This window comes from Coregonus clupeaformis, chromosome 28 (genome assembly GCF_020615455.1).
Source record: "Coregonus clupeaformis isolate EN_2021a chromosome 28, ASM2061545v1, whole genome shotgun sequence".
Taxonomy (NCBI): Eukaryota; Metazoa; Chordata; class Actinopteri; order Salmoniformes; family Salmonidae; genus Coregonus; species Coregonus clupeaformis.
The window spans coordinates 22,595,580-22,614,062 of record NC_059219.1 but is presented as its reverse complement, the minus strand read 5'-3'; the positions used below and the strand labels follow the sequence as shown (position 1 = coordinate 22,614,062).

At 44.3% G+C, this 18,483-nt stretch overlaps 2 protein-coding genes across 3 annotated transcripts; one reads left to right on the top strand and one right to left on the bottom strand.

Annotated features, from left to right (window-relative positions):
- Window positions 1-272: 272 nt before the first annotated feature.
- LOC121557988 (P2Y purinoceptor 8) lies at window positions 273-5,580 on the top strand. 2 transcript variants are annotated; one of them, XM_041871436.2, is made up of 3 exons: window positions 273-425; window positions 3,850-4,190; window positions 4,403-5,580. In XM_041871436.2, exons 2-3 carry the CDS (start codon window positions 3,942-3,944, stop codon window positions 5,204-5,206), a joined length of 1,053 nt encoding a protein of 350 aa, XP_041727370.2. In that variant the 5' UTR covers window positions 273-425; window positions 3,850-3,941; the 3' UTR covers window positions 5,207-5,580. The 2 variants fall into 2 exon arrangements, with proteins under 2 accessions (XP_041727370.2, XP_045064708.1); XM_045208773.1 differs by lacking the exon at window positions 273-425 and having other exon boundaries at window positions 3,316-4,190.
- A 1,325-nt stretch (window positions 5,581-6,905) lies between these two features.
- Window positions 6,906-14,514, bottom strand: LOC121557975 (protein FAM171B). The gene is made up of 8 exons (XM_041871417.2): window positions 14,075-14,514; window positions 12,559-12,792; window positions 11,530-11,622; window positions 11,219-11,377; window positions 10,604-10,774; window positions 10,033-10,149; window positions 9,734-9,857; window positions 6,906-9,447 (listed from the first exon to the last, which is right to left on the bottom strand). Exons 1-8 carry the CDS (start codon window positions 14,289-14,291, stop codon window positions 8,103-8,105), a joined length of 2,460 nt encoding a protein of 819 aa, XP_041727351.2. The 5' UTR covers window positions 14,292-14,514; the 3' UTR covers window positions 6,906-8,102.
- Window positions 14,515-18,483: the final 3,969 nt, after the last annotated feature.

The following is an 18,483-nucleotide window of genomic DNA, read 5'->3' as shown; positions in this document are numbered from 1 at the left end:
TGAAATTGTTGCATGTTGCGTTTATATTTTTGTTCAGGATATATTTTGTATAAAACAGTACTAGCTTGGTGATACGAGAGGAAACTCATATTGCATAATATTAAGATGTGTATTTAATTTCAGAGCAGGGAGTAGATGGTAGGTGGTTTCCTGTCTGTCTCCACCAACTGTACAGTGTTCAGCCACAGTATTTTCTTTTGCAGTGACACAGATAGCGCCTTTTCACCACACGTGGCAACAGCATGTACACTACAGGCACATGTTCAGTTCCTTAGTGGTGGGGAAGAGAGGGATTTAGAGACTATGTCATTGGGCAAGACACAGAACAAATAGCGTTCTCTCATTTTTACCACATTTCCTGTGTGTTATTGCTGATTGCACACTTGAATGTAGCAGCACTGACAGTGAGCATCACGTGCATAAAGGTAAGTCACCAACAATACATTTCATTAATCAATTAATATTTTACAAATCAATGTTCTTCCATGGAGATGTTAGCTGTAAGTGGTATTCTTAATTATTGGCCACAGTTTTATTTCTATAGTTGTTAAATCACTAACACTAGCTAGGTTTCCATCCGATTGGCGACAGAGTTTCATGCGAATATTCTAAAATCCGCATAAAAACAAAATGCACAATGACGTAGTGCACATACAAATACATTTTGCGGTTAAATTCCCATGTACCGAATAAAAAATACAAGTTAAATGGGTTTCCATTACATTTTTGACTCTACTGGTGGGTTTCTCACAAATACAATGTGCCTTATATAGCTGTGCCTGCTCTGGTATTGGCATATGCGCTCTAGCCAACAGCAAGCAGGGCGCAGATAGCGCCTTTGGCTAGAGCACACGTATAGCCTACGAATATATAGCCTATGAAAAATGTATGCACTCACTAATTGTAAATCGCTCTGGATAAGAGCGTCTGCTAAATTACTAAAATGTCAAATGGTAAGATTATTATGGACAAAATATCAAGATTATTTTTATTTGTCAAACGGCAGAAAGGATCTTGTTCAAATCACTTTTTTTTATAAGTGGATTATGATGATATTGTCTATATGCAGGCCTCAGCAAGTACCTGAAAATCTCTGAACACAGTGTAGTCATGGTGCTTTAAGATTTACTACAAACGCTAGATCACTCATCCACCACTGTGTTTCATGGTGCAATGGACCTCTCTCTCCACCAGGAGACTAATGCACTGGTACACTTTTGTGTACAAAGCATTGATAGGACAACTCCCTTTGTATCTCTGTTCCTTACTGACCAGATCAGTCACTCAATACAGTCTTCGTTCACAGTCGCTGCTGTCCTTGTCTGTTCCTAAGGCAGGAACTGAGATAGGGAAACAATATTTTCCCCATAATGCCCCTTCATCCTGGAACATGCTTCAAAATATATTAAAGTTAGTGTTAGTGTCCTTGCCTCTTTTTAAGACTAAGATCGACGACACTGTTTTTGATAGCTGCAGTTGTTTCTAATCTTCAAATGTATCTGGAACTTGTGACACTTTGTCTTTTGTGCGTATTTTGTTTGTAATATTTTATGTACACGCTTCAATTTCCCTGTTTTGTCTTCTTGCCAGGTCGCCCTCGCAAAATAGTTTTTTTTACCTCAATGGGTCTTACCTGGTTAAATAAAGGTTAAATAAAAAATACAAATATAATGTCACCAGAATAAGACCGATATTTATTGGAAATGAGCATCAAGCTCATCACCTTGCACTTTCAACACCTTGTGAAGTTCATGATAATTTATTTCATCTGTGGCGTAATAAACGGCACGCTTTCCGACGAGTCGTAGTGGGAGGACCACACAACACGTCATCGCGTGACTCCAAGTATTCTAAAATCTGATGATTATTACATCAATATTTGCCCATTAAAGCGTTTCCACCGAAATTTCTCGTCTCGCATCAATAATTTTACCTACACAAAAAGACCCCACCTTGTGTAGTATATTTTGTTTTGTTGACATTGGGAAGTTTAAATTGTTCTGTTTCCATCAGGCCTGCCATTAGATTTTTTTATCCTACATGTACTTTACTGTCATAGAAAGGTTGGATGGAAACCTGGTTAGGAACCACGTTTCCATGCACAGTTTTTATGCTAAAGTCATACCCTATAAAAAAATAAAATAATGACAGCTGTGATGGAAACAGGTAGTTTTGGTACAATTTTATAAATGTAGACAGATAATTTGTGCCTTTGACATGGTGGGATCTTTTTGTGTCTGTAAAATGTATTATGCGAGAAATGGTAATGGGATGCCTTTATGCGCAAATATTGATATAATAACCATAATATCAAAGTAAACTTGGAGTTTATGGTGTGGTGTGTGCTCCTCCCACTATGACTCCGGAAACCATGTGGTTTATTAGGCTACAGATGAAATAAATTATGAACTTCACAGGGTGATGAAAGTGCATGGTGATGCTCCTCTCCAATAAATATCAAGGGTCTTATTCTGGTGACATGATGATCAATGCTTGACTGTCGTTTGACAAAGAAAAATATTCTCGCTCATATCGATAATAATCTGATCATGTAGACTAGCCTACCTGCACAGCATACCCACAGTGAGCTGTTGGCTAGAGAGCACATGCCAAGACCAGAGTAGGCACGTTTGCTATTTAATGCAACAGTTTTTGTGATAAAACTGTCTGTAGTGTTGAAAATGTGATGGAAACGTATTGAACTGTAGATTTTTATTCAGTACATGAAAACATAAGCGAAAAAATACATTCTGTGTGCACTGTCATCATGCACAGACTTTTATCTGCCAACATGTCCCTTTGGTGGAAACACACCACTGGTGGGAAAATATAGTATGAAAAGCTGTTGCCAATTGGATGGAAACCTAGCTATTGAAATCAGAGTGGAAAATCAGAGTGAGGTTTCATCTCAATGACCGCATACATAGCCTGGGACATTTTTATAACAATTCATGAGCTTCACAATGCTGCTTCACAGCTCTACACCTACTTAAAGCTATCTAAATCAAATTAAATCAACGTTTTTTGTTGTTGTTGACATATGCACAGGATGCAGCGTAAATGGTGCAATGAAATGCTTATCAGCAAGCTTCCTCTACAGTAAAAAAAATAGTGCTAAAAAGTAAAATACTAGATCTGGGCGCTCCAACCCTGTTACTGGAGAGCTACCGTCTTGTAGGTTTTCATTCCAACCCTGTTCCTGGAGAGCTACCCTCCTGTAGGTTTTCATTCCAACCCTGTTCCTGGAGAGCTACCCTCCTGTAGGTTTTCATTCCAACCCTGTTCCTGGAGAGCTACCCTCCTGTAGGTTTTCATTCCAACCCTGTTACTGGAGAGCTACCGTCTTGTAGGTTTTCACTCCAACCCTGTTCCTGAAGAGCTACCGTCTTGTAGGCCCTGGACCGAGTTTGGGAAACCCTGTACTAGAGCAATAGGTCAATAGCACGTAGAAGGCATGAATTAGTAATAAAGTACTAACTTCACCTCAAGCTGCATTTCCTGTACCAATTTGTATTTCCACACACACAGATAATAGGCATGATGGAAAGTCCCATGTGAGCATTACAATAACTTTCCCCCTTAAACGGAACATCTGGGGCTTTCTCCAGTTCTAGTGAAACTACAGTAACGTTAGTATAGTGTGAGGCAATTGTGAGAGAGGAAAACATTGTTCCTCTTTCACATGGTTGAAGTAGCATGGAGCCACACTGTTTCTGCATTCAACAACACTACTATCTTGTTGCCTAACCAATATTTTTAACTTTCTCTAACAGGGTGTGGTTTTGGTGTATTCAAATGAAATGTATAACATTCTCTTTCTCTCTCTTTTCTTCCCTTCTTCATTCTCAGTAATGCTTGTCCCCCAGGCTAAGTGACAGGACCAGTCACCCTGGTCAACTCCCCCTGTTGCTGTGGTCAAGTTACTGTTGTGGTCAGTCACGATGAACACCTCCTCAGTAGCGGTGGCCACAGGGGTCAGCAACGCCACCCTGGAGATGCTGGTCAGTCCTGTGATGACCGTGGCTGTGCCTATTATTTACCTCTCTGTGTTTGTGTGCAGTACCCCCTGCAACCTGCTGTCTCTGGTGGCGCTGCTGAACATCCACTACAAACGCCACACTCCTACATCTGTGCTTGCCATCAACCTGTCGCTGGCAGACCTGCTCTACAGCGCCTTCCTGCCCCTACAGGTGAGTCACTGCCACTACAGGTAACACAGTGCAGTGATAGGTGCCAAGCACAAGGCTGTCTCTGACACTCTGGCACCGTTTACAACTAATCTGCGCTGTCATTGCTGTCACATACCACTACGTTTCTCCAGAAACTTTTCCTATCTAGTTGGACATAGCTAATATTTGATGACCACTAAGCCCATCTTTCTCTCTCTCGCTCTCTCTCCCAGGTTTTGTACCACCTGTGGGGTAATGACTGGCCGTGGGGCGCTGCTCTCTGTGGCCTCACCACCACAGCCCTCAACTGCAACCTGCACTGCTCCGTCCTCACCACCTGTGCCATCGCGCTCGAGCGCTACTGCGGTGTCGTACACCCGCTCCGCACCAAACACTGGCGCACCGCCCGGCGAGCCGCCATTGCCTGCGTCCTCATCTGGGCGTTTGTTCTGATTACTCAGACGCCCTTGCTCAGGCGTGACCTCACCCTCCGGGTCGTCGAGCTAGACATCACGACCTGCTTCGACGTGCTTCCGCGTGCACTGTTCCCTAACCAATCAGTATCCTATCTCTACTTTCTAGTGGTTCTGCTGATGTTCTATGTGTTGCCGTTAGCCGTCCTGGTCAGCTGTTACGTTGCCGTGGCGAGAGGCCTGCACAGGTCATTGCCGACAGCAGCTGAAAGCAGTGGCGATAAGAGGGAAGTGTTGTCAAGGCGACGGGCTCAGACCACAGTCGCCTTGGCAACCATGTGCTTTGTGGTGTGTTACCTACCAACCATCACCCTTCATGGCCTGCACCTAATCTACCACTCCCAGGGCAAGAGTCTGTACAAGTACTATAAACTAGTGCTAAGCATCAACAGCCTCAACTGCTGCTTTGACCCGTTTGTGTACTACTTTGCGTCGAGGGAGTTCCGGCGGGCTCTGAGGAGGGCGCTGGGGCGGTGTGTCCCACTGGGAGAGGGGGAGGAGGTTGGGAACTCTGAGCTGGTGTCCATGACTGGGGAGCTTAGGGCATCTATAGGCCATAGTTGATCACTAGATGGTCATGCTAGAATGGACAAAGTATGCAGATGCCATAGCAAATGACCCAAACTGTAAATACAACACTTTAAAAAATAGATTTGGTTATTTTATGGACAGACCCTGTGCGGTCATCATTATAAAGCTGTTTATGCAATTGTTGTCAATGCTAATTTTTATAGTTATTCTAACTTCATTCCGTTGACATTTTTAAATGAATAAATGTTAGAAATGCATCATCTTGGTATCAAGTGAGTTTATTACTGAGGCATTGATAAGTGCACAAAAAGGCCGACTAATAACACTACTGTAATATACTGACGTAATCAAACACAAGAAATGCCTGTTTCAAAAGCCTGAATGCCAGTTAACGTTAAATGAGTACAGACAGTAGAAATACACTACATTACATTTAAATAAATACAAGGAAATACATTCAGTGAAGGCCACTTTGAAAAGAATGGGCCAGTGGGGTCTGTTTTGTCTCGGATAAATATTATGTCATACTATACTTTATACAATTCTCCAACGGTTCAAACAGCTTGTTTTTCATAACCTTCATCAGTGGCGACAACAACAACAACAACAACAACAAAAAGTTCATTCATTTTAAGCTTCATAAATCGTCACTGCAATCATCAGGTGTATAACTTGCGTTGCTACATTTAGAATTAAGGTACAAGTTGCTACGTCGTCAAGCTTTTTATACTCCAGATCACATTTGAACCTATTCATCTCACCTAAGCTAACATACAATAATGTATTAAACCTCCAAAGTAAAGCACATACACGAAAGCTTGGGTTTATGAATTGTGATGATGGCTGAAAAAAGCTTCTCTTTCTTCTTCACACTGAGAAGCATTCTCTCAAAACATTTTTCTTTGCAGTTGCTGAGAAAGGATAGGACAACTGTGTGCACACTTCAACATAAAATACACTTTCGCACATACTACATCATATGCTTGAGTATGTACATACAGTGCCTTGCAAAAGTATTCATCCCCCTTGGTGTTTTTCCTATTTTGTTGCATTACAACCTGTAATTTAAATGGATTTTTATTTGGATTTCATGTAATGGACATACACAAAATAGTACAAATTGGTGAAATGAAATGAAAAAAATAACTTGTTTCAAAAAATTCTAAGAAATAAATAACTGAAAAGTGGTGCGTGCATATGTATTTACCCCCTTTGCTATGAAGGCCCTAAATAAGATCTGGTGCAACCAATTACCTTCAGAAGTCACATAATTAGTTAGATTGCACACAGGTGGACTTTATTTAAGTGTCACATGATCTGTCACATGATCTCAGTATATATACACCTGTTCTGTTGTCTTATTTCTTGTTTGTTTCACAAGAAAACATATTTTGCATCTTCGAAGTGGTAGGCATGTTGTGTAAATCAAATGATACAAAACCCCCAAAAATCCATTTTAATTCCAGGTTGTAAGGCAACAAAACAGGAAAAATGCCAAGGGGGGTGAATACTTTCGCAAGCCACTGTACCAAATAAAGCTATTCATGTACAGTATTTATCTTCATACACACTGAAGGTGTGTCACACCATGAGGAAGACTAAATATGGCCAAAATATGAATGATGTTTCAAATTTAGCAGCAGGACGACTGATATTGCTGGTGAGATCATTTTCAGGAGGAGATTGTGTGCTTCACCAAATGTATCAGTCAATCACAGTAATATAGTTTATGTTCATTTGAAATACCACCTCGCTTTTTACAATAAAAAAAACCAACATAAATTTAAGTGTCTTTCATTTATTTGAGTGTTTTATGTTATGCTTAATAAGTTCTCATTGCAGCGGGTTCTAACCAATCAAATTGTATTTTATGTATCGTGCCCAATTGTGCTCAAATGCATCACAAACAAGGCAAATTAAAGTGTTCTGTGCTTTTTAGACTGAACAATGAAAGCTTAAACTGGCGCCTCCCCACACTCCATCTGTATGTAAGAACAGCAATGTTTTGTGTAAGATCTGCTTGTGGAACAGGAATCACTCAACATCAACAGTAACTATTTGAAGAAGAATACGTTAAAGTAATAAATGACTGGATTAATATCCCTCAGACCCAATGTCCCTAAGAAGAGGCATCATTTCCAATGTCTTCACACTACAATTAAAATACACATACTTTCCTCTTTAATACACACAATTTAACTTTTGACCTTTCATGCATTCTCAAAGAAATCCGGTCTTTTCCCCTTAATAGAGGTGTAACAATGACCTCTAAAAGGGACAGCTGTGAATCAGTGTCTAGTTTATAAAGAGAGCGATAGACAGATGGCTGGGTACAGCCAGTCTTAAACACTGTGAGCAGAGCAGGCAATGGTGTTAATATTGATTTCCTTTAAAGGCAGGCAATCACGGTGGGTAAGTGTTAGTGTTCTGTACAGGAGGACTGTATCACTGTCTGTCTCTGCTGTCAGATCTCATCAGCTCAGCCCAATACAGCCCTCTATCCTTTCTAATTACCCTTCATTATCTCTCTATACAGTATCACTAAACATTCCTCAATGCAGGCAGTGTAAAGAATGCAGCCATACTACTCCTGTATAGCACTAGCATCAATCTAACTATTCCTTTTAGAACGACTGGCGCAAACACATCCATCAAACCACAGAAAACGCTTTGACATCGCCTTATATTGTCTCAGCCGTCCGTCAATGTACGACCCCTATAGGAAAATAATAAACAATAGACTCAATCCCTTCTTGACAAATTCAACGTTTCTGTAACCGTCGCAGCCAATTCAGGAAAAAGCACTGACCATGCAACTGGACTTGAAAAAAGCCCATTAACTACTGAATGCCAATAATGTCAATACACTTCCAGAATTGACTGGTAATGAAATAAGTCCCACCTCAGTCCATCTCTGGTGAGCAGTACCTTAGCTCCGTTTGACCAGAGGCCTCTCTTCTCTGACATGGTGCCTGGCGCTTCTCTTCTCGGCCCTCCCCTTCTCCCTCACCTTCCTCAGCCTGCGTGGGGGCGGTGTCCCCCTCGACTCACTGTCCTCCTGCGCACTGGACGTGTCCATCCCGTCCCGCTCCTCCGGGATATTGGGAATGGCCCCGCTGCTCCCGTCCAGAATGTTCCTCAGGTAGGGGTCTTCAGGGGTGCAGGTGGCGGTGGTGCCACTCTCACTGCTGCTCAAGTCCTGCTCCTCGCTGTAGCGCCCTCTGCTGTGGTGGGGGAACGAGCCCCGGATGGATGGCCTCTCTCGCTCCGCCTCCCTCACACTCTGCTGGGGCTCGTTCATGTCCACGCCAGAGTCCAGGCTGGTGTCGTTGCTGCTGGGGGGCCGTGGGTGGCGGCCCTGGAGCTCTATGATGGAGTGGCGGACCGAGGCGGCTGGTTTCCCATCCAGGGAGACAAACCAGGCCCTGGGGTGAGGCGACGAGGCCTTGCCTCGGGTCAGCTCCAGGAGAGTACGCTCTGATATCCCCTGGAGTTCACCGGGGCCCCCCACCCCACCGCCGAAGGCCCTCATTCCAGCTGCTTCGTTCAGGGTACCGGGGACGGACACCGAGGACTCCAGGAGGCTGCTGTAGCGGCCCCACACCCCAGGGTTAGAGGATGGGCCCTGGGGAGGGTTCTCCAGGGCCTGGGGCTGGTCCTGGCCGCCCTGCTGGGGGTTGGCTCCCTGGGCGTGGTGGGGGTTCTTAGGGAGGGTCTGGGTGTAGCTGTCCTGACCGCCCTGCTCAGAGTGGGAGTGGGGGTCATAGGCTCCTCCGTTGCGGGGGAAGGTGGCTGACTTGCAGCCTGATCCTTGCTGCTCCCCACCCTGGCTGCTGAAGAGCTCCGGGGCCTGGAGGATGGCCACAGGCTGGTTGTAGAGGTGGAGCAGCTGAGCACCTCCACCCAGGTGAGCTCTATTCTGGTCCTCTCTGGACCTCTCCCTCAGCCGAGCCACCTCCTCACTGTTGACGTAGTGGTGTGATGCCTGGGGACCCTTGTTCCCGCTCCCCACATTTTCATACAGGAGGGCAGCAGACCCACGCCCGGGGTCTTCCACATAGATGTTGTAGTTGGCTTTGTTGTGCCTGGGGGTGGAGGAGGGGTCACACTGGACGCTGCGCGAGGCCAGGCCGTGGGCTCTGTCTCCGGGGTGGAAGGACATCATGGCATGGCCCTCCTCCATGTGGGTGGAGGTGGTCTGGTCCTTCTTCAGAACAGACAGCTTAGAGAACCGTGCTCTTCTCCTCCTCGGCTCACGAGAGGAACCTGGACCTCTGCAGATGACAGACAACACAGCAGGTTGATTGAGAAGCAGAGAAGGTAGTCATTACAGAATGGGTCTTTTTGGGGATCTTTGTGATGTGTACGTTTAACCTCATATAATCAGCATTTGTGTCAACAATTAGTAGAACAATCATGGCCCCTCAAATGTTTTAAATTGTATAACTTACTGTAAATATTTTGTACAACCCCCTTTGCCCCACACGCCCCCATCTGTGCCATTTTCAGCTGCAGTTGCCACACGACCAGTAACGTTAGTTAATTAGATTGGTCTCTTACCCACAGCGACACAGCAGCACAGCCAGAAAGCCCAAGACTATAACCAGAGTCCCCCCCAGTATTCCTATGAGCAGGTAGGTGTGGTAGGAGAGGAATTCCATTGAGCTGGCATGGCCCATGTAACCTAGAAAAGTACAGACAGAGATGTGTTGATCATATTATGTTGATTAAGGTCAATATGTTCTCCAGTATAGTAAGACATGTTTGAAGATAATACTGAGAGTGAGACTCCATCATTTAGTTAATTTGTAACATTCAATTCATGACAACTTCATTTTGGACCGTTACAATCTTTATACCATTGGAGGAGGGTACGGGTGCAGCGATCCAGTAACCTAGGTGAGAAGCCATGTAGGTCCAGACCAGACGATCTTCAACCATCTTCACTATCCCCAGACCCTGGTTCTCCCAAGCACCTGGAGGACAAAACATTGTGAGGAAAATGTATGAAGAAACAACTTGGAAGACACAGGCAGATACTTCCAGTTCCACAAAGTAAGTGAACACAGGAAGTATTTTGTAAACAAAGACTATGAACAAGTCGCTATGGTAGGTCGAGTTCCAGGCCTAGTCCTTCTGTTGCGCTAATAGCTATATTCGTAAAGAACAGGAAGGCCTGCACATTGTTTATTCTCCCAATTCACCTCTTTATTGACAACGTTTCGATCCGAACAGGATCTTCATCTTCGTTTTGACCAGGAGAAGATCCAGTTCGGATCGAAACGTTGTCAACAAAGAGGTGAATTGGGAGCATAAACAGTGTGCAGGCTTCCTGTTCTTTAAAAGTATTCTTTATTAACCCAGCACCTACTGTATGTTTTTAAGGATGTGCGTATGACCACAAACTTTTCTAATAGCTATATTCCCCACCTGTCTTGGTGTTGAAGGCCCAGGCAGGGAGGGTGTCGGAGGGTCTCAGGTTGGTGGTATGTGCCAGGGGCAGGGAGATCTGGATGGGGCCTTTCACCTGGACCTCCTGACCACCAGAGTACAGCAGAGTACTGACCGCTGCCATCGCCCGCAACTCAACACTCCTGAACACTGAACACACATACAACAGTGGAGGCTGCTGAGGGGAGGACGGCTCATAATAATGTCTGGAAGGGAGCAAATGGAATGGCATCAAACACATGAAAACCATGTGTTTGATGTATTTGATACCATTCCACTTATTCCGCTCCAGTAATTACCACAAACCCGTCCTCCCCAATTAAGGTGCCACCAACCTCCTGTGACATACAAACACACGGGAGAGAATTACAACATGTCCAACGTTCAAAAATACGCAGGCTCTACAAACACTACAAAGTTAAAGAGAAATAGTTTTCAGCAAATTAATAGTTTTCCGAGGGCTACTTCAGCTCAGAATCTTGAAGTATTCCTCAATCTTGGAAGTGTTCAATGCTTACTTTCATGTATCAATACCACCTCTCATTCCCATTAGTTGTTGCACTGCACTCCATGTATTCGATTTGCTGAGCCCACCTGACTTGTTGTGAATGATGCCTGGGGTGCAGTTGACACAGTCCTTGCCTAGGTGGCGCTGCGGCACGGTCAGGTAGGCCATCACTGTGGTGGTGTTACTGCCGTCTGAGAGCATCAGGTGACTCTTGGGGAACTGAACGCTGGGCTGGTAGGAGATGTCTGAAATAATATGAAGAAAAAGACAAGATGGAGTTCATTCCCTCTACCAAAGCACTTTTGCCACAGCAGCCTAAAATTGTTTAAAGAGTAAGATGTTGTATCACATTTAGGGTTACGTTCAAGTGACACAGTTTCCAGATGCGTGCACTTACCAGGTAACTTCCCAGTGATGAGCACAGAGTCGTCAAACAGCCAGATGTTGCCTTGTTTTTGAGGGAGCAGCGATAGGGTCACAGAGGAGAATACTGTAACACACATGAGGTCAGGTCAGGTAACATTCCAGTCAGGAAATCCCTCGACCCTATTGAGATGCACCCATCAAAATGGTACCTTTGTAGTGTCATGTTCCTGTACTTGTACAAAGCCACCAGTAGATGGCGACATTGAATCAGACTTTTTATGGTCCTGCGTATTAGATTAGAGAGAAGGGAGGTGGCCCTCTGCATTTGATGATGCAGAGTATAGCTTGTACCGCCAGTCAGTTTTTTCTTTGGCCCTCTCTCTTTATCTTTCTCTGTTCTCTCTCTCTTTATCTTTCTCTGTTCTCTCTCTTTCTTTCTCTCCTTTTCTCTGCCTTATTCGAGAGAGAGAGAGACAGACAGAGCGAGACAGACAGAGAGAGAGAGAGAGAGAGAGAGAGAGAGAGAGAGAGAGAGAGAGAAAGAGAGAGAGAGCAGCAGTCTCCTCTTACTAAATACAGCATGTCAAAATGGTGGTCAGTGTCCCCTTAACATCTTATTCAATACAGCTGCAATTAGCTGACACGAGATATGGCAGGGCATTATATGGTGTTACATTTCAGCACAAAACACTTGCCTCAGACTCGCTGGCTACACGTGCTATACATAGAGCATCCTGCTTCTGAGAGTAAGAAATCAATAAAATGAATGTAGTGTACAGTATTAAATTGTGCTTTGCTTCAACAATTATACAACGCAAAAACAAACACTGATGCTAATATGCTATGTGACACAGTAGTTGAACACCTTATTTTTGCTCATTGTGCCAAATCAATGCTTTAAAGGAAATGAAACAAACAGCTGTATCATTTAGTAATTTGGGTGAACTATCCCAGTTTAAACTCTATAGAATTTAGCCACACCCGACACCCAAAGGTCAGTTGGTTGGGTGCCTCTCAGGGACTCCTCCAGATGGGGCCAGACTATCACGGTGCTACTCACTGGGTCTCTTGGTGGTTCTCCAGGGCAGCGGGGTGAGGACGTATCCCTCCATGCTAGCTACGATGGTCAGGCTGAGGCCCAGGCTGTAAGGGACCCTGAGCTGCACCTCTCCCCTCTCCCCAGTCAGGGCCTGGCTACTCAGGGTGTGGTTGACAAACACCTCCACCTGGGCCCCGCCCAGGGGCCGCCGGGTCACCTGGTCCTTCACTAGGACCCTCAGGGCAAAGGGCGGCTCTGGGGAGACACAGGAAACAGGAAGTGAGACGCAGGAAGTGAGGCGGTTGTACATTGCAATGACATATTAAACCTTTATTTGTATGGCTGATTTTCTACACTACAATCGCAGAATACCATGTATGTTCATAGAATGTACCAGTGCAGAACACAACCTTTCTGGTGGAACATATCATTTAGAAAGCCACATACAAAGAGACCAGACTACACTAAAAGACCAATGAGTTGTATTTAAAGGTGTTTTCGAAGGTTTATCTAAAGTTGTATGCCGGTGTATGGCTTTGTGAATGCAGAGATCCCATTAAAACAGTCTCTCCTCAGATTCAGTGGCAGCTCTATGAATTTTCTCAGTAACCTTTAACTGCACATGAAAAAGTGATGAGAGCTGAATCTGTGAGAGGGAATGAAAAATAGATCAAAGTAGCATCTGTGAGAGGTCTTGTGCGGTGCCAGACAACGTTCTTTCCCCACCAACACACACACACTGATGCTATAGGCCCTATTTAGCATACAAGGCTGCCTTGACAAAACTGCTTCACAACTGCCACAATGAGCAAATGTGGCCTATTTATAGGCTACAATCTGTTTACTAATCTGATCATAGTTACTCATGATAATAACTCAAACTAATATGATGAGGCTGAGTCAATTAAATAAAGGACTTCTGAAGCAAGGCAATGGTGAAAAAGATATGGTGTGAGCATGCTGTACTAAAGGATTAAAACCCTGATCATTACAAGCACCGTTTCACACTGGCCATACTGATAATCCCCTAATCTCGAAAACCTTCAAATGAAATCACAACACTTAATCCGATTAGCTGCCAGGGGAATCTGTAGAAGGGGACAGAATATTAGATTGCAGTGACAGTCATACATCTTAGACAGATACTTTATATTGAATGTGTAAGCTACTCTTCAATATGTGAAGACAAAGTTGTTAAAACCGGTGTGCATAGGTTTACCGATAACGGTCCAATCATTGTGTACATTATGTTTTAGAACATCATTGTATTTCTGTGGGGCATTTTTACATGTTATTGTTGTAGGGCTGTAGCCTATGTTGAGTGGGGTAAATACACAAAATACAAAATGTTATAATCATCATCCTATATCGTCCTATATGCTATCATCAATGATACATTATTATCTGTTATGTTCCGTTATCATGCCCAAGTTTTTATTCTCTCCACATTGAACATTTTCTCCCCACCATTTTAACATGCTGGCCAGGCCCTCAAATCCGCAGCCCAACCCAAATATACCGCAAACATGTCCTGTACCTGGTATTAGGGTAGACGGTGTCTGAACCTGATAAAGGGCCGTCTGGCCGGTGATGGATCCGTCTGGGACAGTGGCGATGGCATTGTCCTCGGCGGCCAGCAGCGCGGGTAGGCCGGTGGCGGTGGCGACACCACCCTCCGCCGCCGCCCTCACGACACCATCCCCGCAGGAGATCACAACCAGCAAGAAAAGCAGGTACAGGCGGTCCGCAGGCATGGCGAGAGGGAGCCGCGAACCAAAGACATAACTGCGCGAAATGAGACGGAGGAGGAGGAATGGAGGCCTAGTCTCGCCACTTTCTTTGTCATGGAAACCTCATGGTCGAACGGAGGCAGGTAACCTACGTATGCACAGAAAGCAGGCAGGCTGGTGGTGTTGACGCGCTGGTGCTGATGCTGTGTTTTCGGGGCGTACAACAACAAAGACGGGAGATGGTGCTGTTACATCATAGATACAGCTCTACAATGCCCTCTGTCGGAAATGTCTTCTTGTACATAAACAAAAGGATGGTAGCCTACACATTTTATCAATTAATGCCAATTAAAGCCACACTCTAACAGATGTGTACAATCAAATAGTGTGCAAAGAGTGGAACAATTTAAATAGAGCAAATACATCCCATTACATTTTCACATGGAAATACCAGAATATTTATATTTAATGTCTCTGTTGCTCATGGAATGACTTTCCATGACTGCAACGTTACTTTTTTAATAGTTTTATTTGAAGCTATAGCTTACCTACATTGTATACAAAGTTATTTTATGAGGAAAAACATATCCCTAAACAATAGTAATAGCATTCATTTTCTGATGCCTTTTCTCAGGACTGAGTCTAAGAAAAAAAATCGATGTTAATATTTGTGGGGTAAAATCGAAAGGGGACATTAATATTTTATTTGAAGCACCACTTACCAATTATAACAAGAAAAACCGACTTCAACTGTCTTGGCTCAGCCTGTTGACAGTTGACCACTAAATGGCGACATTGTATCGTTTCCCAACACTGAGACAAGCACATTGGTTGAACTTGAGTTCCATATCTATCTTCACAAGTGCGTCAAATTCAACGAGAAACAGCAGCATTGGAATTTTCCCCTAGTCGGCTCGGGGATTGGAACCAGCAACCTTTCGGTTACTGGCCCAACGCTCTTAACTGCTAGGCTACCTTCCATCTTAAGAAGACAGCCCACTAGAGGGAGGTAGACTGGATGAATATCCCCAAACTCTCCCAGCCTCTTCTCCTTTTAGAATCTCTCTCAGTGTTTTTTTTATATTTTTATTTCACCTTTATTTAACCAGGTAAGCCAGTTGAGAACAAGTTCTCATTTACAACTGCGACCTGGCCAAGATAAAGCAAAGCAGTGCGATAAAAACAACAACAACACAGAGTTGCATATGGAATAAACAAAACGTACAGTCAATAACACAGTAGAACATCTATATACAGTGTGTGCAAATGTAGTAAGTTATGGAGGTAAGGCAATAAATAGGCCATAGTGCAAAATAATTACAATTTAGTATTAACACTGGAGTGATAGATGTGCAGAAGATGATGTGCAAATAGAGATACTGGGGTGCAAATGAGCAAAATAAATAACAATGTAAATAACAATATGGGGATGAGGTAGTTGGGTGGGCTAATTACAGATGGGCTGTGTACAGGTGCAGTGATTGGTAAGCTGCTCTGACAACTGATGCTTAAAGTTAGTGAGGGAGATAAGGGTCTCCAGCTTCAGAGATTTTTGCAGTTCGTTCCAGTCATTTGCAGCAGAGAACTGGAAGGAATGACCAGTGAGATATACCTGCCGGAACGCATACTACGGGTGGGTGTTGCTATGGTGAACAATGAGCTAAGATAAGGCGGGGATTTGCCTAGAAGTGATTTATAGATGACCTGGAGCCAGTGGGTTTGGCGACGAATATGTAGTGAGTGCCAGCCAATGAGAGCATACAGGTCACAATGGTGGGTTGTATATGGGGCTTTGGTGACAAAATGGATGGCACTTGTGATAGACTACATCCAATTTGCTGAGTAGGGTGTTGGAAGCTATTTTGTAAATGACATCGCCGAAGTCAAGGATCGGTTGGATAGTCAGTTTTACGAGGGCATGTTTAGCAGCATGAGTGAAGGAGGCTTTGTTGCGAAATAGGAAGCTGGAGATGCTTAATGTAAGTCTATAAGGAGAGTTTACGGTCTAACCAGACACCTAGGTATTTGTAGTTGTCCACATATTCTAAGTCAGACCCGCCGAGAGTAGTGATTCTAGTCGGGCAGGCGGGTGCAAGCAGCGTTCGATTGAAGAGCATGCATTTAGTTTTACTAGCGTTTAAGAGCAGTTGGAGGCCACGGAAGGAGTGTTGTATGGCATTGAAGCTCGTTTGGAGGTTTGTTAACACAGTGTCCAAAGAAGGGCCAGATGTATACAAAATGGTGTCGTCTGCGTAGAGGTGGATCTGAGAGTCACCAGCAGCAAGAGCGACATCATTGATATACACAGAGAATAGAGTCGGCCCGAGAATTGAACCCTGTGGCACCCCCATAGAGACTGCCAGAGGTCCTGACAACAGGCCCTCTGATTTGACACATTGAACTCTATCTGAGAAGTAGGCGAGGCAGTCATTTGAGAAATCAAGGCTATTTAGTCTGCCAATAAGAATGCGGTGATTGACAGAGTCAAAAGCCTTGGCCAGGTCGATGAAGACGCTGCACAGTACTGTCTTTTATCGATCGCGGTTATTATATCGTTTAGGACCTTGAGCGTGGATGAGGTGCACCCATGACCAGCTCAGAAACCAGATTGCATTGCAGAGAAGGTACGGTGGGATTCGAAATGGTTGGTGATCTGTTTGTTAACTTGGGTTTCAAATACTTTCGAAAGGCAGGGCAGGATGGATATAGGTCTGTAACAGTTTAGATCTAGAGCGTCACCCGCCACAGGATGTTTTTGTGCTGGTCAAGAGCAGTCAAGTCTGGGGTGAACCAGGGTCTATATCTGTTCTTAGTTCTGAATTTTTTGAATGGGGCATGCTTATTTAAGATGGAGAGGAAAGCACTTTTGAAGAACATCCAGGCATCCTCTACTGACGGAATGAGGTCAATATCCATCCAGGATACCCGGGCCAGGTCAATTAGAAAGGCCTGCTCGCTGAAGTGTTTTAGGGAGCGTTTGACAGTGATGAGGGGTGGTCGTTTGACCGCGGACCCATTACGGACGCAGGCAATGAGGCAGTGATCGTTGAGATCCTGGTTGAAGACAGCGGAGGTGTATTTAGAGGGTACATTTATCAGGATGATATCTATGAGGGTGCCCATGTTTACGGATTTAGGGTTGTACCTGGTAGGTTCCTTGATAATTTATGTGAGATTGAGGGCATCTAGTTTAGATTGTAGGACGGCCGGGGTGTTAAGTATATCCCAGTTTAGGTCACCAAGCAGTACGAACTCTGAGGATAGATGGGGGGCAAGCAATTCACATATGGTGTCCAGGGCACAACTGGGGGCTGAGGGGGGTCTGTAGCAAGCGGCAACAGTGAGATACTTATTTCTGGAAAGGTGGATTTTTAGAAGTAGAAGCTCAAACTGTTTGGGCACAGACCTGGATAGTATGATAGAGCTCTGCAGGCTATCTCTACAGTAGATTGCAACTCCGCCCCCTTTAGCAGTTCTATCTAGATGGAAAATATTGTAGTTCGGGATGGACATTTCTGCATTTTTTGGTGGCCTTCCTCTTCTGATTGAGGGTTGTGTCCCAAATGGCGCCCTATTCCCTATATAGTGCACTACTTTTGACAAAGGCCCATAGGGACACGACATAGGGACTCGACACTCCCCTTCCGTGTCCCAAATGTGATGTGTCCCAAATGGAGCCCTATTCCTGATATAGTGCACTACTTTTGACAAGGGCACATAGGGTCCTATAAGTAGTGCACTATAAAGGGAACAGTGTGACAATAGGGTGCCATTTGGGACAGAGCCAGGGAGAGTCGTGTCCGTCCACAACACTAGCCTAATCAGTGAAGAGGATGGCAGTTAAACAAGTATCATGGGTTAATTAGCCAAATGAATAGCCTCTCCAAACGGCTCAGTGATTCATGTTTGTGCTGTCCCTCTCTCCCAGTTGCAAATTGCTTTGAATTGGATGCATTAAATCAAATTAATTTCTGCCAGTCATGGACTATCAGGGGGGCTATTTTTTATTTTCTAAGCACTGCATAGCATAGCAGAGAAAGAGCGACTGTGTCGGTAATTGTGGAAACATGGTCCTGTTTGATAAATACCATCAAGGTAGTTCTGCTGTTGCTGATATTGTTGTTGTTGGGGACATTGGAACTTGTATAGCCCATTCAGTAACAGTGAGGACAATGATATTTATGGGCTATAACTTGGACTATAATGGTTATGCTAC

Coding starts and splice junctions, on each gene's coding strand:
- LOC121557988 (XM_041871436.2), top strand. CDS start 3,942: ATGAACACCTCCTCAGTAGCGGTGGCCACAGGGGTCAGCAACGCCACC. Junction 4,191..4,402: donor GCGCCTTCCTGCCCCTACAG/GTGAGTCACTGC, acceptor TCTCTCTCCCAG/GTTTTGTACCACCTGTGGGG.
- LOC121557975 (XM_041871417.2), bottom strand. CDS start 14,291: ATGCCTGCGGACCGCCTGTACCTGCTTTTCTTGCTGGTTGTGATCTCC. Junction 10,775..11,218: donor CATCATTCACAACAAGTCAG/GTGGGCTCAGCA, acceptor ATGTGTGTTCAG/TGTTCAGGAGTGTTGAGTTG. Junction 9,448..9,733: donor GTGCTGCTGTGTCGCTGTGG/GTAAGAGACCAA, acceptor TGTCATCTGCAG/AGGTCCAGGTTCCTCTCGTG.